We start from the raw sequence: 22,628 nt of genomic DNA on the forward strand, positions 1-22,628 counted from the left end.
CTATTCCATCCTCTGTACATGTACATGTTATGACAAAAAAAAATTATTCCAAATTGGTCGTCTGCAAGGTCTGATAGCCCCAGATTCTTCCAGGTGCTTCAGTATAAGAAACGGTGTGGAGAACTGGAGGAGCAGGTGTTGGAGAAAACCTCTGAATCGGAAAAGCTCAAACTCTCGGTAAGTAAGGATGACAGGACAGTGAACACCACCTAAGTTATGCAGCCAGATACACTATATGAACAGGAGTATCTTGACAACCCTTGGTTGGGGCTGTTTTTCGTGGTTTGCTACAGCATACAATCACATTCTAGACGATTCTGTACTTCCCCAGCAGTTTGGGGAAGGCCCTTTCCTTCCCCAGCAGTTTGGGGAAGGCCCTTTCCTGTTTCTGCATGACAACGCCCCCGAGCACACAGCGAGGTTCATATAGAAATGGGCCCGTACCTCAACCCCATCCAACACCTTTGGGATCATTTGGAAAGCCAACTGCAAGCCAGGCCTAATTTCCCAATTGGTGCCCAACCTCACTAATGCTCTTCGGGTTGAATGGAAGCAAATCCCTGCAGAAATTCTCCAACATCTAGTATTAAACCTTCCCAAAAGAGTAAAAGTTGTTAATGCCCATAATTTTGTATGGTATATTGGATGTCAGGTGTCCACATATCTTTGGCCATGTAGTGCATGTCATATACAAAAAAACGGGAATTCATTTTAAACATTCAGAGGCTTTCATTCTCTGTCTTTGTGGTGTCCGTCTATTCTATAATCATTACTGATTTGATTTACCTATCAGTAAAAGAGTAGATAACATTAGCGATTTGCTCAAATGAATAGAATAACTGCCAATAAATGTGGGTTTGTCGTTACTGAACAGGTACATCTTCATTTTGGCGTAACAGAAGTTCTTGAATGGGTTTTCGTCCGTTTTATGTGACCTGGCGCCACGTTAGGGGCAGAAGCGCTAACGCGGAGCGCGAGCTTGACAGCTCTGATTTACGGCGAGCCTGCCTTCCCCTCGATTGACGGCCCGGGTTGTAGTTTTTGATTTTAACGTGGCCTGGCTGTCGATGAGTCATCGCTTGTTTCGCTGTGGGGGTCCAGCTGCAGGCCCACCTGGACGCCTCGGCGGGCCGACTGCGCCGGGCGGAGCAGGAGCACAGCTCGGACCTGCAGGGCAAGCTGCGTCAGCTGGAGGAGGAGCAGAAGAGGTAGGCGCCGCGCCAGACAGCATTCTGGGAATCCGGCAGTTCGAGTAATCCCTCAAGAAAGCAAATTCAAACTGCCTCAAACGGTATAGTGGGGATAATTTTCCCGAGCGCTAAAAGAAATAGAAAGCGGCGTCCCGCAATTGCGTCTAATTTGGACCGAAGCGCAGAATAATAAAAAGGGATTAGAGGCATATTTCCCGTAGCGTTCGCTCGCTCCTTTTGGAGAAATTCAAAGAGGGAGGCAAGCGGTTTCTGAGAAACGTTCGGCGCCACGTCTCCCAGCGGACCCCTCGGGTCCTGGATCCGCTTGCAGCGGGCTTTGAGAAAGACGCCTTCGCCCTTCAGTTTGTCCCAGCTAATTAGCCCGCCTTCTCGCCCCCCCCCCCCCGCCCCCCCACCAGCAGGGTTTATTGCCGCCTCACGCTGAGAGAGGCTGACCCCCCGCACCCGAAGCCCGTCTTTACAGGGTCCCCGATTTATGTGGTAGCGGGGGTGTAATCGAGGTGGCGTGGCGGGCGCCGGCCCGTGCCAGGCTCGCCCGCTCGCCCCGCCCCCTCGTTTTCCCGCGCCCGCTCCCGGCGAGCTCCTCCCGCCTCCCTCCCGAGTCGCTCGGTCCGCGCTGCCCCTCTGGCGCATACTCTCCGCTCCGCGAACGTGACATGACTCTCCTCTCTCTAGTGCAGGGGAGCTCCTTTGATCCTGAAGAGAGCTTAGGATCGCCCAACCCCACCGGCACGCTAAGAGCAAAGCAGGGCTGTGGAGCCTCAGTCTGGCGTCTGTCTCCCTGCCAGCCATTAACACGAGTCATCTTTCACCCCCTCCACCCTCCACCCCCACCCCCACCCCTCGCACCCGCCGTCCAAACCGGCGCCAAACCTCTCAGATCACCGGAGCGGCGCTCGAGCGCGAGCGAGAGCGAGCGACATAATTCAGCTCCCCCTCCCTCCGCGCGGGACCCGCTAACTCCGATCGCCGAGGCTCTCGCGGTGCACGGTAACGGGTGAAGCATGCGAGCGATGCGGACGTTCGCGGAAAAGACTTGACAAGCGAAGCCGGGGGAAATTAGGACGGAGCTCGACGCGGAGTTTATAAAACCGTCACGGCCCGTTCGCTGGCGGTAAATGTTAGAATGATATAGAGGCCGCGCCACGGATGGGGGGGGGGCGGGGCTTGTGGGCGACTGACAGCTGAGCGTGCCAACCGGACTCTGGCCCCCCCTTGTAACGAGGGCATGTGTTCCCCAGGTGTGCCGGCCTCGCCCAGGTCAACGCCCTGCTCCGGGAGCAGCTGGAGCAGGCCGGCGCGGCCAACCAGGCGCTGACGGACGGCCTGCGGAAGGCCCGGGACGAGGCCGACCAGAAGGACGCCCGAATGCGGCGGGAGCAGGAGGTGAGAGCGCCCCCGGGAGGCCGAGTCAGAGAGCGCGGCGGGAAAAAGAAAAAAGGGAAGCGATTTAATCGAACAGAACGGACCGCGGAGCCTCGCGGCCCTCAGGCCCGTTTCTGGCAGCCCCGCGTCCGAGTCCCTTTGTTTAAATTTTTTGTTGTGATTTTCCCAGAAATCGTTTCCTGTGAAAACATTCCAATCGTTGCAAAAAAAAAAAAAAAAAAAAAAACGGAAAAAAAGAAAGAAAAAAAAAAACGCTTGGACAGCGCAAACATCTGGCAAGATGAAGGCCCTGATGCAATTCACTGTAAATGAATACCCCCCCCCCCCCCCGCCTCGCGGTGGCTGTGGGGACGGTGGAGAGCAGCGCTAGCGAGCCGCGCTAGCGAGCTTAGCCCCGGATACGGCCCGCGGTCACGGTGCTGCCGGCGGCCCGCCGTGCGTCCCACGGTGTGGGAGCTCTCCTCCACCGGGACCGCTGGAAAAAAAGGGTCCTGTGTCCTGTCCTGTCTCACCCCCCCTCCCCGCTCCCCCCTCCCCCCAGACGTGCGCCTCCCGGCTGGGCCGCGAGCAGGCCCGCGTGCGGATGCTGTGGCGCCAGGCTGCCTCTCTGCGGAACGCCTTCACGCAGCTCAGGGCATCCACTGACAGGTGAGCCTGGCAATCCGCCAACCGCCCCCCCCCCGGGCCCCCAGGGTTACAACATCACCCTGCTCCTCCTTTACCCCCCCTTCTCCACCCACAGTAATTTATACCCGCATCACATGAAAGGAGGTTAGGGCGGGGGGGGGGGGGGGGCGGGGGGTCATTGAGTTCTTCTGTTATGTGTTTTGCCTTTTCGAGGAGTAATTGTTTATGGGGCCCCTTGGACCTTGTTGAACCCAATGCGTCAATGCAGCGCTGGATGCTAAAGCGTTGTCTTGTGTCAGGTTTGAATACCACAATCGTTGTTGAGTAATTTGCTGTAATGAAAGTTACTCAACAAGTTGACTCAGATGGCAGTGTTTGAAAGTCTCCTAAGGAAAGGTTCAAAGGGTTTCTTATAGGGGTCCAATGGTTTGCATTTACAAACAAGCCTCATTTTCCCAGAAATACTATGAAGAGTTTGCGTATCTGGGTGCACGTCACATGTAGGGATACCAGCTGTGAAACAGGATCAAGTGGCAAAAAATTTTTTTCCGATCCTCAAATCCATCTCCCGTGGCTCTAGGAGTCTCTCGGACATGCGTGTGGAGTGCGTCACCGTGAGCCGCCACCTGCACATGGCTTGCACGAGCCTGGAGGCGGCCCTGCCGCAGCACGGCGCCCCCGGTGGACAGGAGGTGTCGGCGCTGGAGAAGCAGCTGCGGGACAAGCTGAGGGAGGCCATGCAGCTGCAGGGCCGCTGGGACGCGGAGAAGGTGGAGCTCAACTCCAGGTCCGTCTGTCCGTCTGTACGTCCGTCTGTCTGAGCGCCTCGTGCGTGACACCTGCCTTTCGCCTTTCGCCTTTCACCTTTCAACCGCCTCTAAAATGTCTCAGTTGGCCGCCCGTTCTCTGCCTCGCTGCTCGAAGCACCTGATGTTTTCATCAGCTCTGGGGAAGCAGGACACGCCAGAACCAGAAGGTGAGCTGGAATGATGGATGGAGCAAGAAGAATTTTTACAATGCTGGCAGCCTAATCTCGCCACACTTTATGTCTTTCCCGCAGGTTGTAAATCTTTTGTCTTTATTTCGAGATGATTAGTCCGCTCTGTATGTACATGCACCCGTGACATACCTTTCCAGGACATTGGAGTTATTCTCTGCACTTTTCTGTTCCAATCATAGCATTTCTACGTATCTCTTTTTTTTTAGTTGGGCCTGTGCAGTATGAAATTACTGTCAAGTATGTGCGTTGATGACAGTGCTTGGATTCAATGGCATTCTTCTTTGTCTGAGCACTATAATATATCCCCAGCCAGTACTTCAGTCATGGAATGTTTTCTTTTATAAACATAAGACAAATAGAGTGAATGGATGGTTTCAAATGTACTGATATTACTGTTGTATAATAGGTATATGATGGAATTCTATTTAAATGACATGATATAGATTGAATTCAAAGCCTATTTGATCTTTCCCCCCCCCAAATTGTACCCAGTTAATGTTACAGGAAAATCAATCCTCTTGTACGATCTGAAGATCTATGAATGTGTGTTCTGTGGCCAAAAGGCTTCAGAAAAAGAGAACTCCGGTTGACACATCGATCCAACGAAATTGTCAGATCTAAGACCAGCACTTTATGTTATGAAATACCATGTTTCATTGTGACAAGTAAAAAAAGTCAGCATTGGCATGATCATATTGATAAAAAATAGTCTAATAAAAATGACTGATATATCTAAAATCTACTCTCTGTATCGTATTAGTTTCAGCAAAGTATACCGCACGTCGTATTTGAAGTATTTTATACCTTAACTTTTGTTTTATTGGAGCATGAAGTAAAAACAGTGTGTTTTTTGAAGACAGTCCAGGGTTTTATGCGCTGTGTGACACACATGCACGAGAGAGTCGCATTCCATGCGCAAGCACTCGGGAAAGAGCTGCCGGTCCGTTGCAGGAACCCGGCGATTCATGATTAGGAGGCTTCATTGCATGCGCTGTGCCGTAAATTGATAATGGTTTATAAGAGGGAACTGGATGCCACAAACGTACTTTCTAATGTAGTTCCTCTCTCTTGAAGATTTCTGCATAATACGATTAGCCCAGTAGTGCCTGTCATATGGCGTACAGAAGACTGTCACCGCTGTCTTCTCTTATTTGGCCCGTTGGCTGCCGAGATACTTTTCACACGTGGAGATTTTGGCTTTTTGGTTTTTGCCTTGGTTTGACTCGTTGCAGTTGTCGCCGAGGCGCCCGTTGATCCTGGGGTTTGTTTTCATCCGCAGGATTTCGGAGCTGACGGACGTGGTGAAGCAGCTGAGGGGGCAGAACAGCGAGAAGGAGGAGGGCTTGGCCGCCCTGAAGACCAGTCTGGACAGGATGGTGAGACCCGGGGTCGGGAGGGGGAGAGGGGGCGGGGGCGGGTCGCCGTCTGGGTCTGACGCCTTGATCAGCTCCGCCACTTCCCGCAGTCTGGTCTTTGTCTGGGGTGTGGGGTGGGGGGGGGGGGGGGGGTCGCCCCAGGCGCCGGTGACCCAAACGGCTTTCCGCACTCAGGATGCCGGCAGAGCTGAGGACCGGTCGGAGGCGGTGGCCCTGCGCAGGGAGGTGGACAGTCTCCAGCAGATCCTCCACAGTGTCACCCAGGTCAGCCCCTGCTCTGCTCTCTGTCTCACTGGAGCGCGCCGGTCATGTGAACATTCCTGCGCGTGTTTGCGCATAATGCGAATTTGTAGCCCCGGGGTTCAGCCGTCCCAGTCACAGTGTGCAACGGTAGCCCCCATGGATTCGCTCAGCCCAGTTAATATCAATGTTCCTACGTAAGTAAATAAATAAATGAGCTCCTTTATTTATATAGCGCTTTTTAAAAGATGCTTGGCATCCAAAAGGGTTTCATAGTGAGAAAATAGCTAAATAAATTAGAAATGAAAACAAAAACAACACTGTGGTAAAAAAAACAAAAAAAACAATGCACAATGAGAGGATTAAATGCATATAAAAATAAACAAAATAAGAAATAATGTAAATATAAAATTCCGCCATAGCCATGGTGACCTCTCGCGTTACACCGTTCACGGGTTTCCGGTAAAATCCGCCGCTCGGTTGAAACGCGGTCTCTGCCAGACGCGTACCGCCATGTCCTCGCATTTTGAGACGCGCTCCAGCGATCGTGATGTGAAGCGATGAGGTCATGTGTTTTCTCCTGCTCAAATCTCGAGGAGCGTGTGTGTGTGTCGGTCGCTCTCGCGCTCCACCCTGTTTTTTTTTTTACAAGGCCGCTGTTCCCGCCGATAACGCGGGCCCCGTTTTTGCGGTTTCCGAGCAGGCGCTGCCCGGGTCAGCTGATCGCGAGGGGACACACATTATTTCGTTTGTGGATCTGGGCGGCGCGCGGTCCAAACCGATGCGTCAGGCGGGCGGAGCGCGACTTGTTCACGCCATCTGTTTACGGAGCTGTTTATCTCGAATGCCGCGGCTTCAGTTCAGGGAAGGACCCTCAATCAAAATTGAAAATCCCTTTGAAGCTAAAGTTCAGTTCCCTTCCCGCAAACCCCCCCACCCCACCCCACCCCTTTCAAGCCATGGGTTAATTGTCATCAGACCTGGGTCGAATATGTATTTGTTTTGGATTCAAATACTTTTCTACGTTTTACTGATCTTGTCTGGTGTACTGGAACCAATGAAGTACTCTCAAAAAGTTCCACCAAGCCACACCTTCTGGTCGTATTGGCAGGCTCAGTTACACCAGGCAAGATCAATAGATCGCAGAAACGTATTTGAATCCAAAACAAATACGTATTCGACCCAGGTCTGATTGTCATACATGCTACGGTGTTCCATCGTGGGAAAATAACCCATTTATTTTACACTTTCATTTTACTTCTGGGTGAATATGAAAATACACCCATAGTCGAAACGTTTGGTTGAGATGCGCTAGCATAATGTTGGTTACCCTCTGTCTCTTTCCCTCGCTGTCTGTCTGTTGATTGGTGCAGCTGGCTCGGGGAGACAGTGACGGCAGCGCCTCTGAGGGCGTCACGGAAGGGGCGGAGCCCTGTCTCCTCACCCCGCCTCCTAAGCCCTCCCCCGCCTCCAGCCGTGCCGCCTCCCCCCGCCGCAGCCCCTCCCCCTCTTGCCGGGACAGCACCCTGATGGCGGTGCAGAGCGCCCTGTCCCGACGGCGGCTTCAAGTGCAGGTGAGGGGCGCGGCGACCTCCCCCGTGCGCGTCTGACCTGACGCGGGTCGTGCTCGCTCACGCTTGCTTTCCAGCTGGCAGAACTAGGGCCGCATTGCTGTGATGTAAAAATGGATCATTTTAAAGGACTTGTTTTATAGTTCAGCCCAAATGCTGGTATCTCATTGGCTCTTCAGCAGGAACGGTTTAGATCAGGGCTGCCCAACCCTTTTCCCTCTATTGTCCTGTAGGTTTTCACTGCAACCCTAACAAAACACACCTCATTCAACAACCAGGGATCTTGTTCACCTGCTTATTAGTAGAACCAGGTGTGCCAGATTAGTGTTGAAGTTAGATTTGGGCAGCTCTATGTTAGATTCATACATTACTGTATTAATATCATCAATGTACAGAAATACATGAAACAATCCATCCAGTTTCTACTGAAATACACAGCATGGCCAAAAGTATGTGGACACCTGACATCCAACATCTCATCCAAAATTATAGTTATGGTACCCTTTGCTGCTATAACAACCTCCACTCTTCTATGAAGGCTTTACACTAGATGTTAGAGCATTGCTTTAGGGATTTGCTTCCATTCAGCTAGAAGAGCATTAGTAAGGTTGGGCACTGATTGGGCGATTAGGCCCTTGCTCGCAGTTGGCTTTCTAATTGATCCCAAAGATGTTGGATGGGGCTGAGGTTAGGCCTCTATGCAGGCTCTTCCACACTGCTCTCGACAAAACCATCTCTATATGGACCTCGTTATGTGCCCAGGGGCACTGTTATGCTGAAACAGGAAAGGGTGTTCCCCCAACTGTTGCCACAAAACAAAGAAGCACAGAATCATCTAGAATGTCATTGGGTTAGGATTTGCCTTCAATGGAGCTAAGGGGCCTAGCCCAAACCATGAAAAACATCCCCAGACCAAGGGATGTGACGTCCATATACGTTTGGCCATATAGTGCAGATAGAAATTTGGAAGTTCTTGGGATTCGAGTACTCAGTTCGAGTACGATGCAGTGTTTGCGTCGCCTGTGATTGGCTGTGGCTGAGGGTGGCGCTGAGGCCCGATTGGCTCTTAAAGGAGCTGCACACGCGCCTGGAGGCGGCCCAGGAGCAGGTGGGCGCCCTGCGCCGGCAGGCCCAGGAGGGCGAGGCGGAGCGGAGGCAGCTGGACCAGAGGGCCCAGGAGCTCCGGGAGGAGAGCGAGCAGGCCCGCAGGGCCCTGGAGGAGAGCCGCGGGGACGCGCAGAGATACCGCTCCTCCCTGGACGCCGTCGCCAGGTACGCGATGCCCGAGCCCCGCCCGGCACGCCGCTGGCACAACCTGGCACCCTGCCAGGGGGTTTTAATGCCCACTATGGCACCTTCTATGATGTGATCGCTGCTGTATCTGTTACCCTCTTCTAACTTTTTGCATAAAGAAAATAATACGGAAGGAAGGTTGATTGTCCACTTTACTTTTCTTTAAAAAATAGGTGACATATACATGACAAGGTAACTTTATATGACCGTTCAATCACTTTCTCAAAATTCTGCATCCTGCGCACTGATTGGGCCTCATTCACAAAACCCTGAAATTATCCTTGCTTTTGTTCTTAAAAACGTTCCCACGAAAAACGAATGTGGGCTTCATGACACACGTGCAGACCTTTGTTTTTGTGCGTATCCCAGGTGTATGAGATGATGAATGCTGATTTTTTGTAAATTTTATGCACAATCCTGTTCTTACGCGCAGTTTACCATCGAATGTGATGGTACGCATGTCTCGTGAATGAGGCCCGTTATGTGTGTGTTCTGCCTGAGGCGGTCCAGCGCGCGTTAGAGAGGTGGCCCGGCCGCGCTGACGCACGCGGGGCCTCTGTCTCCGTCACAGCGAGAAGGGGAGCCTGGAGACCCTGATCGCCGGCCTCAACCGGCAGATCGACTCGCAGCGGGCCGACCTGGAGACGCTGAGGAGCGCGGCCCTGGAGCTCCAGCGCCAGAGAGACCTCCTGCAGGAGCAGCGGGAAGCCCTGGAGGGAGAGCTGGAGTGCGCGCGGGCGGAGGTCCAGAGGGGGTACGGAGGGGGGGGGGGGTGTTTTGGGGAGGATTGCGCAATCCCTCCCGGGTTTTTTTTTTTTTTTTCCGCCTTGTTTGTTTGGAGTGGTGATCAGCAACACATGTCACCCTCAGATCCGCGCTCGGCCCCAGATGACACTGTATAAAAATGGACCCCGCTAATGTAAGCAGCGGATTACTTTTGGCTCTTATTTGGCTTTCATCCGACTGCAGGAATCCGAGCGGCTCGGCGTGAGATGGGGACGTGCGCTCCGGGACTCCTGAGCTCTGATCTGACCTTCCTTTAGCTGCTGCGCTTACTCCTCTTCTAGAAAAAGCATGAATGGGCCATCGATGTTCCTCTGTGTGTGTGTGTGTGTGTGTGTGTGTGTGTGTGTGTTTGTGCTTCAGTACTCAACATTACTGTCCTGATTCTCTGTAAAACGTAGAAATGGTGATGTGCGCACATGTGGGTGCGCGTGCCTGTGTGTGTGTGTTCATGCATGTGTATGTGTGTGTGCATGCATGTATGTTTGCATGTGTGTGTTTGTGTTTCTGCATCCACGCATATGTGTGTGTGTGTGTGTGTGTGCATATATTTGTGTGTGCATGCACGCCTGCATGTGTGTATGTATGTGTGTTCATGCACATACGTGTGTGTGTGTGTGTGTGTGTGTGTGTGTATGCGCCTGTGTGTTCATGTACGCATGCGTGCGTGTCTGTCTTTCAGTCAGAGGTACCGGGAGCAGCTGGAGGAGAAGCACTCGAGCCTGCGGAAGGAGTTGGTCTCCGTGAAGGAAGCCCTGAGTCAGGTGACTCTGCAGAAGGAGGTGCTGGAGGACGAGAAGGGCAGCCTGACGCAGGCCCTCAGCAAGGTGTGCCTCAGGCCTGACTGCCACGAGTGTCCAAAACCCAGAGCCTCAGTGCCTAGTATTCATGTTGACATCTCATCTCAAAGTTGTGCCCGCAGCTACCAATTTCTGAGTCATGAGTCATGAGAAATTCTACCCATTGTGTCTTTGCTATACGCTCTGTGTTGTAAATTGGGAGCACAGTCTAGTGAGGATGGATGGATTCACCCACAGGCCTAGGCTTCAATTCAACTTTGAGGGAGACACACTGCTGGACCTCCTAGTCTTGTGTCATCAAATGTCAAGACTCACAACCATACTAGTCTAGGGACCAATTCACATGAAAATATTGGAGGAAACATGTCTGTACGTCTGTCCCCAAATCTACACATATTGAATCACCTGTCCACCTGTCATCCAGACTCAAATGCAGACTCCATTTGGGCCGTGTATGAGATTAGCTTTGCTCCGTGATAGCGTTTCGCAAGATGCACGTGATGTTGCACCACAGGTGAGAGTGGAATGTGCCCGAGCTGTGCGTGTGCTGCCCTCTGCAGGTGGAGTGCCAGAGTGCGGAGCGCGAACTGGCCCTGGCCAAGCTACATAGCGAGGAGGCGGGGCTCCGCGACTCCCTGGCCAAGATGGGGGCCCTGAGCGAGGGGCTGGCCAAGGACAAGGTGGAGCTCAGCCGCATTCTGCTGCAGGTCAGTGAGAGTGGCTCCACCCAACTGCCATTCCAGTAGCATTGTCATGTTACCACAACATTTTACCAATGAAACTCCTTTTGTATCTTACTGCTATGATGCTATACAACATGGCGCTATTATTACGGTTACTCTCCAGACGTATTTCGATGTGTGTATGCGCGTGCTTATTGTTTCTGTTTGTGTGTGTGTATGTACATATATATGTGTGTATGTCTATGTGTATATGTACATATGTGCTTTTTTGTGTATGCGTGTGTGTGTGTACATGTGTGTGTGAACACGTGTGTGTGTGGGCGTGTCTTCGTGGGCGCTCAGCTGGAGGCGGAGAAGGCGGACCTGGGCGAGCGCAGGCGGGAGGCGGAGCTTGAGCGGGCGGCGGCCCGTGACGGGGCCGGGCGGCTGGAGCAGGAGCTGCTGGAGCTGTGCGCGGAGAAGCGGGCCCTGGAGGCCTCCCAGAGCCACCTGCAGGAGGCGCGCCAGGGCCTGGAGAGGGAGCTGAGCCTGCTGAGGAGGGAGAAGGCCCAGGCCCTGGAGCAGCACGCGCAGGTCAGCCCTCCCCAAACCCCCCGGCCCGAACCCCCCCCCCCCCCATCGCCCATTCACGGCTCTCCGCAGATTTACGGACCCCGTTGTCACGTTAACGAGCGATTAGAGGGATCAGACGCGCCCGCCGCCGCGCTCAACGCCTCCTCGGTCCATCTGGATGCGGGTTTTGGTAGATGGCCCCTGTCTGGGCTTTTATGACGAGCAGGGGAAACGGGCAGGGGGGCTCGGGGGTCCCCGGTGTCTAACCGCGAGCTGGACGGGGTGAGATGTGTCAGAGGAGGGGGGCGGAGCCGTAACTCGGCCTGTCGTTCGGCTCCGGTCGAGGACGGGCTGAGCGCCTGTCATCGCGTGGCGTTTACCGCCGAGGATGGCTGATGGTTGGCCTGCACTCAGTGTGGGGTTGTCTGCGGAAAGTTCTGGGCTTTGGGCCGTGTTATCTTTTCTTTGGGGCCAAACCTGTGTGTGTGTGTGTGTGCATGTGTGCATTGATGTGTTTATTTGCTGTATTTATTGCACACGTGTTTATCTCCATATTCTGTGTTTGTGTATGCATCTGTCGATGAATCTGTGTGTGTATTTGTGTGTGCTTGTGTGTGTGTGTGTGTGTGTGCGTGTGTGTGTGCGCATGCATGTGTGTGTATGCCTGTGTGTGTGTGTGTGTGTGTCTGCATGTGTATGCGTGTGTCTGCGCACGCAGGCTAGCAGACAGAGGCTGGCCCTGTCGGAGCAGCTGGCCGCGAGCAGGCGGGAGGTGGAGAGCCAGGCGGCGGCCCTGCAGAGGGGGGCCCGGGAGAGGGAGGAGCTGGCCAAAGACAAGGCCAGCCTGGGCGTCCAGCTGACCGCAGCCGAGCGCAAGGCCCGGGGACTGGCCCAGGAGCTGGCTGCCTTCAGGTGGGTCAGCCTGCTTCTCACACCAAATTCACACCGACCCACAGCAACGGGAGACAAAACTGGCAGAAATATATCTGCATGAGGAGAACGACATGCCCAAACAACGACAGGTCACCTCAGTAATGAGTTGGGTAACCTCAGTGGGAGAATGGGTCGTAAATCTTTCTTCACAGTGCAGCACACCATATATCTTTATCACGAGTGCCCGTATATGACCTTGTTTTCAAAATGAGTTTTTCAGGATCATTTGAGTACCTTGAGTATTCTACACAGCTGGATTTGTAGAAGAATGATTACAGCTCTGTGAAATCAGGGGCTCAAGTGGCTGGTCTTTAGGACTGGAGTCCCGTGCGCTAACTGCTAATAGCCGCTGTATGCTAACACACCTAGCTCTGTGGAACTGAGTGCACAAAGTGTGACACCTCTTCCCTGTGCACCCAACCCCACCCCCCCACCAAGGGCTGAGAAGGAGTCCCTGGAGACGGCGCTGTTCGAGGGCCAGGAGCTGGCCTCGGCGCTGGACGGGGAGCGCGTGCAGCTCGAGGCGGAGCGCCAGAGCCTGCTGCGGGCTAACGAGGCCCTGACGCGTGAGTACGCCGCCGCCCCCCCCCCCCCCCGGCTACTATATCTCCCCGGGTGCCTCTCCGACAGCACCGCCCGGGGCCCGTATTTCAGCCTGGGGCCCAGCGGTGGCCACAGGGAGGGGTCGCTAATGCCCTGGGAGCCGGTCCGCATCCGCTGTCCCGGTCTGGCAGAAATGAATGCGCAGGCCAGCGATAAACATGCAGCGTAATGAGACGTGAGGATTAATTACCCCAGCGCCTGCCGTTTCTGAACGGGGGATGGTCCTGTACTGAAAACACCAGCCTTTGTCCTCAGGAAGTCTAACACCCCCCCTCCCTCCAAGTGTATTATAATGTAAAGGAGACAAGGCGAAACGCACACCAGAGGACTTGCACATGCCAGACTGTGTCAGTGTTTTTCTGGTGGTACGCAGTGCTCTCTTTGTTCAATGTGAGATATAATGCTTGCAATTTTATCTCTTGCATGTACTGTCAGTAAGACAGAATATACGATATGTAAAGCTATTGTTTATATGCAGCATTATAAGCAATCTATGTTACTGAGGTCATGTACTTCTGTACCTAATGCTTACAGACAAGGAGGCAGTGTTTTCCTGGAGGTTGGAGAACCATTTTGTCAAAAGTGAAAAATACTTTAATAGCAGTGTCTCATTTTCTGGTGTATTGTTTAGAAGATTTGTTCAGAGCAATCAGTAGCCAACTGAAGGACTTGCTCTCATCCAAAAATTGATGGTGTTGCTGTGCAAAATGAGTTTAATGTTTCTATTCCCGCAGTTTCGGAGTCCAGTGCTTGAGCACTTTACTGTTACCCTGAATAGTTCTACAATAGGGCCGAATAACTGTCTGAGCTTGTTGGGAATAGTCATGCTGTGTGTGTGCACGTTGGGAATAGTCATGTCGTGCGTATGTGCGCATTTCTTGTTTGTTCAGGTGAGGTGGCGCAGGTGCGAGGGGAGGCGGAGCTCCAGGCGGCCCAGGCCAATCGAGAGAGAGAGCTGCTGGAGGGCAGGCTGGCCCAGGCGGACAGGGAGGCCCAGCTGACCCTGAGCAACAGCGAGCGCGTCCACCAGGAGCAGCTGGAAGCCGAGCGGGAGGAGAAGGTAGCTTTAGGGGGCGGGAGTGACGTCACCTCGCCCCGTCATCCATCTTTGCGGTGCGTCGGGCCAGAGCGTGTGCTGATCTTTGCATCACAGATTGATGTACCTGTGAACACATGAGGCGGGAGTCTGAGGAATATTGGCGGTATAATTTCCTGAGTCTCCTGAAATGTTCTTTTTATGTTTACTTGGCCTGCAATTAATGCAAAGTGGTGTCTCTCATACTCATTAACATCTCTGCCGGACATGGAGGTTACAGCCGTTTGGTCTGAGCATTAGCATGACAGTGAACTCTGCACTGGTAATTCTGGGAATGATTAGCTAACCGTGGGACGACCAGAGGTGTGAAGTAATGAATTACTTTCGGTCACGCTACAGCACTTTGGTAGTTTTTTTGGTAGTGGTACTTTTTTCAGTGTACATGAAGGCTTCTAATTTCACTTTTCCTGAGTACATTTTTAATGAAGTTAAAGTTGGCTTGCAGCATCTTTATGTTATGCTTATTGTGTGCAAGACAAATTCCCTTTGGGGCAATAAGTTCCATTCATTCATTAGCTAGTTACTATCATCGTAAATTGAGTAAATTTAAACATTATCGCTGAAGTATTTGAAATGTTTCAGCTATTGAAACCGGGGGTTGGTTGGTTTACCATCACGATTTCCTTGCTGTGGAGAGCTGCGGTGTGACCCCTCCCCCCCTCCCCCCCCTCACAGGAGCAGCTGCGCGAGGAGCTGACTGCGCAGAGGGAGCTGCTGGAGCATCAGCTGCGGCAGGAATGCGAGGAGCTGCGCGCGCGGGGGGAGGCCGACCGGCAGCAGCTGCAGGAGGAGCTGGCCCAGCTGCAGCAGGACCGCGACGACAGCCTCCTGCAGGCCGAGAGCCACAAGCAGCAGGTCCGCGCCCCGCCCCGCACCCCGCCCTGCACCCCGCCCGTGCCCCGCCCGCGGCTCCGCCAGACGGTAGCTCTGGCGCTCCCTCGAACGCGGTGTGGAAGCCGGTCGCGTTCGGCCGCGCCGCGCGGGTCAAAGAGAGGCGGAAGGTCCGCCCTCTCCTTCGGAGATTCCGGCTCTGGGATTTCTCCTGCGTGACGCTCCCCGTGATGCCTCCACGTGTCCTCCTTGCAGGCCCTCTCCCTGAAGGAGGCGGAGAAGGCGGTGCTGGCGGAGAAGCTGGCGGCCGCTCAGCAGGACCTGGTGGGCGCGGGCGTGGAGCTGGAGCAGGCGCGCAGGGAGGCCCTGAGCCGGCAGGAGCAGGACAAGGTGAGCCCCGGGGGACCCCGGCTGCCATCTTACCTCAGCAGTGGGGTCAGGGTAACGCAATGCCACACCGGGAGATGATTTCCAGAACGTTCTGTCAAACTCAATGGAAAACAAAGGGCTTGGCTGCGCTATTATCAAAAACACAGAACATGCGAGACGCTGCCGCTCGGCCTCGTCCCGGGCGCGTGGGCACCGGAGGGGCGGGGCGCGTGGGCACCGGAGGGGCGGGGCGCGTGGGGCCCGAGGGGCGTGTTTCAGGCGAGCTTCCTGTCTCTCTCCGTCCTCAGGACGCCATCTCGGGGCTGACGGAGGAGCTGCAGGACCTGCGGTCGCGGTTCGAGGAGTCGCTGAGCTCGCACGAGTCCACGGTCCAAAGCCTGAGCAAGCAGGCCAAGGAGCAGGCCGACCAGAAGGAGGCGGCCTTCCAGGAGGTGAGCTCCGATCGAAACTCCCCGCCGCCATGGCAACGCTGCTCCAGACAGCGCGGCCCCACCGACGTGCTTTAATACGGGGGGGGGGAGGGGGCGCCGGAGTCGCTGTCAGGATCTCCACGTTACCGGCTGCTGGCGGTGCCAAACTTGTGTCACCTTCACAAAACAGACGCCGACACCCACACCGCGCGGTGCGCTGAGCCGTCTCCCAGCCCCGTCTCCCAGCCCACCTCGCTCTCCGGCGAAGGTTTCATTTTGAGTAGAAAATTGAACGTCTCTGACTGCCGTCTCTGCCTCGTTCCCAGACCCGCGCGGGTTCTAAGCTTACCCCGTAAGCGCGGCTGATGTGGCTCTTAGGAGCGACGCCGCCACTTTTTTTTGTTAGCGTGTCCTGGCTTCGTCTCGCCGAGCGCTCTCGGATTCGGGCCCGGCGCCCGGCGGTACCCCGAGGCGGGGTTACCCGAGGACCCCACCCCCCGTTCTCCTCCCCTCTCTCCGGGATGGCATGCGCTGGAGGAGGGCTGTCAGGAGAAAAAAACCACCATTACTGTAATGGATACCAGGCCCCCGGTGTGCCGGGAGGAAGGTGAGGCGCGGGGCTTTTTTTTTTTTGGAAGGGGCGAGCTTTCCCCGCCCCGCGGAGGAGAGGACCGGCGCCCTGTCGGCCCCTTTGTTCCAGGGCCGGGGGATGGGCGGGTGGAGTTTTGAGGAGGGGAGGGAGGCGGTGATGGGCCCTGCTGGGGGGGGGGAGGGCAGGACGGCGTTGTCGCGAGCGGGGGTGGGGGCGGGGGCGAGCGGGCTGAGCGGATCCGGGTAATGCAAGCTGACGGGCTGTTTGCCTTGGCGCGGCCCTCCTGGCCCGGCTGCCCGGTCGGAGTCCAGTTTGTACCAATTTGTACCAGCGCGGGGGAGGGCAGGTTAGCGTGACGCCGTGTTGACTTTGGCAGCCGCCGGCCTGCTTAGCGCCGTCAGGCACTAGCGCGCTACACGCGGAGGCCAGGCAGAAGGAGGCGGGGGCCGGGCCGGGGTGGGGTGGGGAGGTGGGGGGGGGGACTAATTTCCTCCTACAGACACTGGGTCAGCAGTTCCTCCCTCCCGCCCCCTCCATCTCGACTCCCCCCCCCCCCCGGGGAGGTGGGGGTCATGTTGATGTTTCTGAAGCAGTATGGTGGAGTGTGTAAGGCCCATCTTGGACACACAACGCCGCAGTGTTGCGTTTCTTCATTCGGTGTTTCGCGTGTCCCTCTCAGATTGGACGTGGAGTCCATGATTTAAAAAAAAAAACAGTGCGTATGTATAAAACACACACATACAGTCAGATGTTCAATGTGTGTGTGTGTTTTCATGAACGAAAAAAAATATATATAACTGTGTGTGTATGTCTGTTTCTGTACACACACACACAAACACATACACACGCAGTACTGATGTTTCATACCTGCTCGGGTCTAATAATTGCAGCGTCACGTTGGCGCTGTAACCCGTCAGACTGAAGGAGGCGTGGCTCACCGCTCTGCGGCTGCGCCGTGAGCGACCGGACCGTCTGCAGGAGAGGGGGCGTGAGCTGCGGTCGGAGGCCAGGAATGTCACGGGTCGATGGCGATGAATGTTTGCGTCCCCTCGGCTTTATCTACAAAAGGGCCAATTCAGCAGGAGGACGGGGCCCGCCGAACCGCCCGAGAAAAGGGGGTGGTGGGGGGGTTGGTGGGGGGAGGGGGGAGGGGTGCGGGGGTTTGGACATCCTGCGCGTCCGCTCGTAACCACACTGATCTGGCAACCGCCCACGCGTTTCCCCCCCCCCCGCTCTCCTCGTTTAATTGCTTGAATAATTCCAGCTCGTGCTTTTGTCAGGATGGAGAGAGGGACAGAAAAAGAGAGAGAGAGAGAGAGAGAGATGGTCAAGGGGAGAGGTGAGAGCTTTTGGCTTCGCGTAATCAGTGTGAGAATGAACTCCTTTAGGAAAATAAGCCGTCGCCGGGGTCGTTTATTTTCTAACCCCGCGCGGCAGCGAGAAGCCGGGGGTTCTGCCGATGGTGGTTCCCCCGGCCCTAATCCCAGCGTCCGGGCGCGCTCCAGCTCCCTCCTTCCCACCCCCTGCCCCCCCCCACCCCTCTCCTGTTCCGCTTTCGAGAAAAAAATAATAAAATAAAGCCGAGCCCGGAATGCCGCTGGATTGTTTTTCTCGCGTTTATGAGATTTATGAGAAGAAAACATCTTGTGTGGCCTTCGGACGAGGTGTGCCGCCCCTCTCCCCCCCCACCCCCCACACCCCCCACCGCGCCCCGCTAATGTTTACCGCCGTCCCCGGCGAGGAGCCATCGGCTCCCCGAGACGCCGCGAGGAGGCAGCGCCTGGCTGGCTTCCCCCGGCTGCTCCCCTCCCGCTAGCCCCTCCCGTTTTTCCTTCGCTTCCGCGCCGAGCGCTGGGCCGGGCCGCCCCGGTTCGGTGCCACTGGAAGACTTGCCGTTTCCCTCAGCGTACCAGAATGTAGGTCACGCGCTGCCTCAGGAATGAGCGGCTTTACGACCCGGAGTCCGAGCCGTGAGCGGCGAGCGGTGAGCGGGCTGGAGCGTGGCCGAGGTCGCCGGGCAACGCGGGGGGCCCGGGGCCTGCCGGTGTGATCTGGCGCGACGCGGAGGTGCAGCCGAGCTGGCGATCGGGAGCGACTGGCTCTTGGACGCGTTCCCCACGCGTTTGAACCTCCAGGGGCTCCATTAGGAAGGTTCCTGGTTTCATGGCCCTGTCTCTTTCTCTTTCTCTTCTCTTTCTCTTTCTTTTTCTCTTTCTCTCCCTCTCCCTCTCTCTCTCTCTCTCTCAGGTGGAGCAGTTGCGGGCGGAGCTTCAGGCGGCGGAAGAGGGGCGGGACTCGGGCCGTCGGGAGCTGATCGAGGCGCACCGGGAGCTGCGGGAGTGCATGCAGGAGCGGGACCTGCGCCGCAAGGAGGCGCTGGACCTGCAGAGGGCGCTAGGCGACGAGACCCGGGACAAGGAGGCCATCCAGCAGTCCAACCAGGACCTGAGGGCCGCGGTCAAGAGAGCGGAGAGCGACCGCAGCAGGTGCGACCGGCGTTTTTTTTGACCGACGTTTCCTCGCCGGGGGGCTTCGATGGCGACCGACGCTTTTTCCTCCTTCTCCCCGCAGCCTGAGGCGAACCCTGGAGGAGAAGGAGCAGAGGCTGGCGGTGCTGGAGGAGTGCAGGTCCTCCCTCCAGCAGGAGGCGGCAGAGCTGAGGAGCACCCTGCGCGAGCTGGAGAAGTCCCGGCTGCAGGCGCGCAGAGAGCTGCAGGAGCTGCGCAGACAGGTCTCTCAGCGCTGCGCCCGTCATTCGCGAAACCGAAAAACGCCGCAAAATTAATACGCTCTGAGCATGAGTATTATGATATCATCTTATGAAAAACATGTTTTCAACGAATGCCAAGTTACTCATACACGCTGTCGGTAAGTCATTAATTAAAACTGGCAAAACACAGGCCGTTAAAAGTATTTATATTAGAATTACGCCAAAGTTACAAGAAAAAACATCTTACATCACACAAATTAAACAATTTTGTCTGTTGAAATGGGGTCAGAAGGTTCAGAAATGAATGTTTTTAAGGGCTGAGAGGTCTGTGGTCATCGTGGTTATTTCTGTAGGGAACCCAGAAGAGTGCCAAACGCTCAGTGCTGTACAGGAAGTAGCATGTCGCCCCACCAGGCCGTAGCTTGGCTCTTCTTCCCAATGGCTCTTCTCCAGCCTGGGTTTCTTGTATCTTTACGAGCAGCTGTTCCTTTAAGCCACAGGTGTCAAATTCCAGTCCTGGAGGGCCACAGTTTCTGCAGGTTTTTGGGGGTGTTCTTGGCACCAGTGGTTCATTAAAGTCACTAACTGGCTAAAGAGTCCACACACCTTGTCCTCAAGGCCTTAAATGGGCAGCTGACTGAAAGGAAACCACAAAAAACCCGCAGACACTGCGGCCCTCTGGGATTTTAGTGTGACTCCCCTGCTGTAAGCTCTCCTCTCGATTGGCTCCTGATTTTTCTCCCGCGCAGGTGAAGACGCTGGAGGGGGAGCTGGGGCAGCGGAGCCAGGAGCTCCAGGACCTCCAGGCGCGGGCGTGCCAGGAGGAGCAGCGCGAGGAGGAGTGCCGCCGCGAGACGTTCGGGCTCAAGCAGCGGGTCCTGGAGAGCGAGGCCGGGCGGGAGGCCGCCCTGAAGGAGGCGAGGCCCGCGAGCGCCACAACACCCCCCCCCACACCCCCCTCCACCCCCCCCCCCACCCCGACCTCCCGTCTCTAACGTCACGCCAAACATCCACGCAATTCGCACATACCCGCAGAATGCCTGCAGCCAGAGCTGCGTCACTGCCGCACATTCCCGCAGTGTGAATGAGCGGAGAGAAAAGTGTTGAGGCGATCTCGTTAATGGGGTTGGGGGGAATGGAGAGTGGAAGTAGCTTAGATGAAAGGTCGACACTGATGGCGAACGTGGTGAAAACGACCAGCGTTAGCTTGCTGCTCTCTGAGTTCAGCCAGCTGTGTGGGACGCACTACAGCAGGGGTGGGCCGTCCTGGAGGGCCGCAGTTTCTGCTGGTTTTCGTTGCTTCCTTTAAGTCAGCAGCCAATGGGAACGTGGTGAGCAGACTCTTTAACCAATCGGTGACTTAAAGTGAGCGCTTTACTTTAAAACACATCAAAAACTGGCAGACACAGCAGCCCTCAGATTTGAGTTTGAGATCCCTGCACTACTGTAATGCAAGAAGCAGCTCTTTTGCACTATTTCTCTCTCTCCTTCTCCTTCTCTCTCTTTTTTTCTCTCTCCCTTGCTCTGTCTTTCTCCCTCTTTCGCTCTTTTTTCTCTCCCTCTCCCTCTCTTCTCTCTCTTTTCTCTCTCCCTTGCTCTGTCTTTCTCCCTCTTTTTCTCTTTTTTCTCTCCCTTTTGCTCACTTCACCTCTCCCTTCCTCTCTCACTTGTTCCCTCTCACTTCCTCTCTCTCTCTCTCTCTCGCTGTTTTTCTCACCTGTACCCTTGCTTCTATCACACCGACTCTCCCCACCAGAGGGGTGGGTGGAAGGCGCCCTTTCCTCACCCTAACCCTAACCCGCCCCGGTGTTCCCCCACACAGGCGGCGGGGCTACAGCGCCGCGTGTCCGAGCTGGAGGACGCCGAGCGGCGGCTGGAGGACAGGCTGCGGGAGCAGGAGGCGGGGCACCGGGAGCGCGAGCGCAAGCTGAGGGAGGAGGCGGAGCTCCTGGCGGCGGCGGCCCAGGAGGCGCGGCTCCGGCAGCGGGAGCTGGGCCTGCAGCTGAGCCTGGCCGAGGGCCGGGCGCGGGGCCTGGAGGAGCAGCTGGGCCTGGGGGAGGCCGCGCTCGGGGACCTCCGGCAGAGGCTCGCCGGCCTGTCGTCCGTGCTGCGCCGCACGCTGGGCGTGGGCCGGAACGGGCGCTCGCAGACCCCCGGATCCCGCGCGCGCAGCCCCTCTCCCCTCAGGGGCCCGTCCCCGGCTAAGGGTACTGCGCGTCCTCCCCGAAACGCTTCGATTATCTTTGTGCGCCTGTTGTGGATGATGTGCCTCTCTTCCTGGCACGTGTGTTTGTACTTTCCGTGCTGGGTTGGTTTCGTGGTACTTGAAGTCTTAATTAGTTGTAGCACACTGTATACTTTCTGTTGTTTCATCTACTGCACCTATATTTACATACATATATTTGTATAGTACATATATATTTGTCTCAAGTGTTAGCGTTCTGATTTTTGTGCAGTAATCGTGTCTGTTTAAGTGAAAATGCTTCTTGTCCCAGGTGCTGACAGTGCGGACGGACGGAGCTCCACCCCGACCCACAGCGTCAGCAGGTCCCCCGTGCGCTCGCTGTCCCCCATTCGCTCGCTGTCGCCCATCCGCTCGCTGTCCCCCGTTCGCGGGGAGGACTGGGACCAGGAGCTGGAAACAGTGCAGGCCGCCCTGCGTGACTTCCTGCAGGAGCTGAGAGACGCGCAGAGGGACAGGGTGAGCGGGGAGGGAGGGCGGGGGGGGGGGGGGGGGGGGGGGAGCAGCGGGGCGAGGCCCCTTCTCCAGCCCCAGGCTTCGGGCCTTCGACAAGACGCCAAAGAGCACACGCCCGTTTCGAATGACCGCAGAGCGCGTTCAGGGACGCGCAGCCAAACCGTCAGCACAATTATCCGTTGTTTTCCTTCGTCGGCTTTTGATCCGTAATTCAATTTGTTCACATCGTGTCTCGCGAGTCACGAACCCAAGCCGCCGCGGCCTTTTTGTTACGCGGCTGCGGGGGCGGGCGCCGAACTGAGAACCCCCGGGCGGTCCCGGTGTGTGTGTGTGTCGCGCAGGACGAGGCCCAGGCCAAGGTGCTGAATCTGTCCCGCCAGCTGGGGGAGCTCCAGAGCGGCCGGGAGAAGCTGGGCGCCCGCCTGCAGCAGCTGCAGAAGACCGTGGCCGAGCTGGAGGAAGGTGAGTAGCGCACGCGCGCTCCCTCTACGTCGCTCTCTCTTAACGCGCGCCTCGGGGCGCCGCCCCTTTAAGACGGCCACACGGTCACCGCGGGGTGTCGCCGGTGTCTCCCAGGGAAACGGGAGGCGGAGGGGCTGCTCGGGGGGGCCCAGGCCTCGCTGTCCCTGCAGGAGGAGGCGGCCCGGCGCGGGGACAGGGAGAGGCGGAGCCTGGGGGAGGAGCTGGCCGCGGCGAGGCGGAGCCTGCAGACGGCGGAGGGGGAGACCAGGGCGCTGCAGGTCAGTACAGCCCTAACTGCACCGCTGCAGCGCTAAGGGTCAGCCACAGACAGAGGGTTTCCCATAGAGCCGCGGCGCTTTCTTATTAAGCAGAAGGGAAACA

The 22,628-nt window shown here is 56.1% G+C and overlaps 1 protein-coding gene across 1 annotated transcript in view; it reads left to right on the forward strand.

Moving 5' to 3' along the window:
• crocc2 (ciliary rootlet coiled-coil, rootletin family member 2) overlaps positions 1 to 22,628 on the forward strand; it is a 40,265-nt gene that overhangs the window by 11,582 nt on the left and 6,055 nt on the right. Inside the window, exons 4-29 of the mRNA XM_064330727.1 lie at positions 94 to 177; positions 1,102 to 1,208; positions 2,453 to 2,597; positions 3,139 to 3,245; positions 3,805 to 4,011; positions 5,504 to 5,600; positions 5,775 to 5,864; positions 7,214 to 7,414; positions 8,484 to 8,683; positions 9,276 to 9,458; positions 10,170 to 10,314; positions 10,848 to 10,994; positions 11,313 to 11,543; positions 12,241 to 12,434; positions 12,894 to 13,021; positions 13,949 to 14,118; positions 14,830 to 15,009; positions 15,241 to 15,375; positions 15,663 to 15,806; positions 18,625 to 18,863; positions 18,949 to 19,108; positions 19,837 to 20,004; positions 20,910 to 21,294; positions 21,583 to 21,788; positions 22,127 to 22,247; positions 22,362 to 22,525. Coding sequence (XP_064186797.1) covers positions 94 to 177; positions 1,102 to 1,208; positions 2,453 to 2,597; positions 3,139 to 3,245; positions 3,805 to 4,011; positions 5,504 to 5,600; positions 5,775 to 5,864; positions 7,214 to 7,414; positions 8,484 to 8,683; positions 9,276 to 9,458; positions 10,170 to 10,314; positions 10,848 to 10,994; positions 11,313 to 11,543; positions 12,241 to 12,434; positions 12,894 to 13,021; positions 13,949 to 14,118; positions 14,830 to 15,009; positions 15,241 to 15,375; positions 15,663 to 15,806; positions 18,625 to 18,863; positions 18,949 to 19,108; positions 19,837 to 20,004; positions 20,910 to 21,294; positions 21,583 to 21,788; positions 22,127 to 22,247; positions 22,362 to 22,525 — 4,338 coding nt within the window. The remainder of the gene's footprint in view (positions 1 to 93; positions 178 to 1,101; positions 1,209 to 2,452; positions 2,598 to 3,138; positions 3,246 to 3,804; positions 4,012 to 5,503; positions 5,601 to 5,774; positions 5,865 to 7,213; positions 7,415 to 8,483; positions 8,684 to 9,275; positions 9,459 to 10,169; positions 10,315 to 10,847; positions 10,995 to 11,312; positions 11,544 to 12,240; positions 12,435 to 12,893; positions 13,022 to 13,948; positions 14,119 to 14,829; positions 15,010 to 15,240; positions 15,376 to 15,662; positions 15,807 to 18,624; positions 18,864 to 18,948; positions 19,109 to 19,836; positions 20,005 to 20,909; positions 21,295 to 21,582; positions 21,789 to 22,126; positions 22,248 to 22,361; positions 22,526 to 22,628) is intronic.

The sequence above is a fragment of the Anguilla rostrata genome, chromosome 4 (assembly GCF_018555375.3).
Source record: "Anguilla rostrata isolate EN2019 chromosome 4, ASM1855537v3, whole genome shotgun sequence".
Taxonomy (NCBI): Eukaryota; Metazoa; Chordata; class Actinopteri; order Anguilliformes; family Anguillidae; genus Anguilla; species Anguilla rostrata.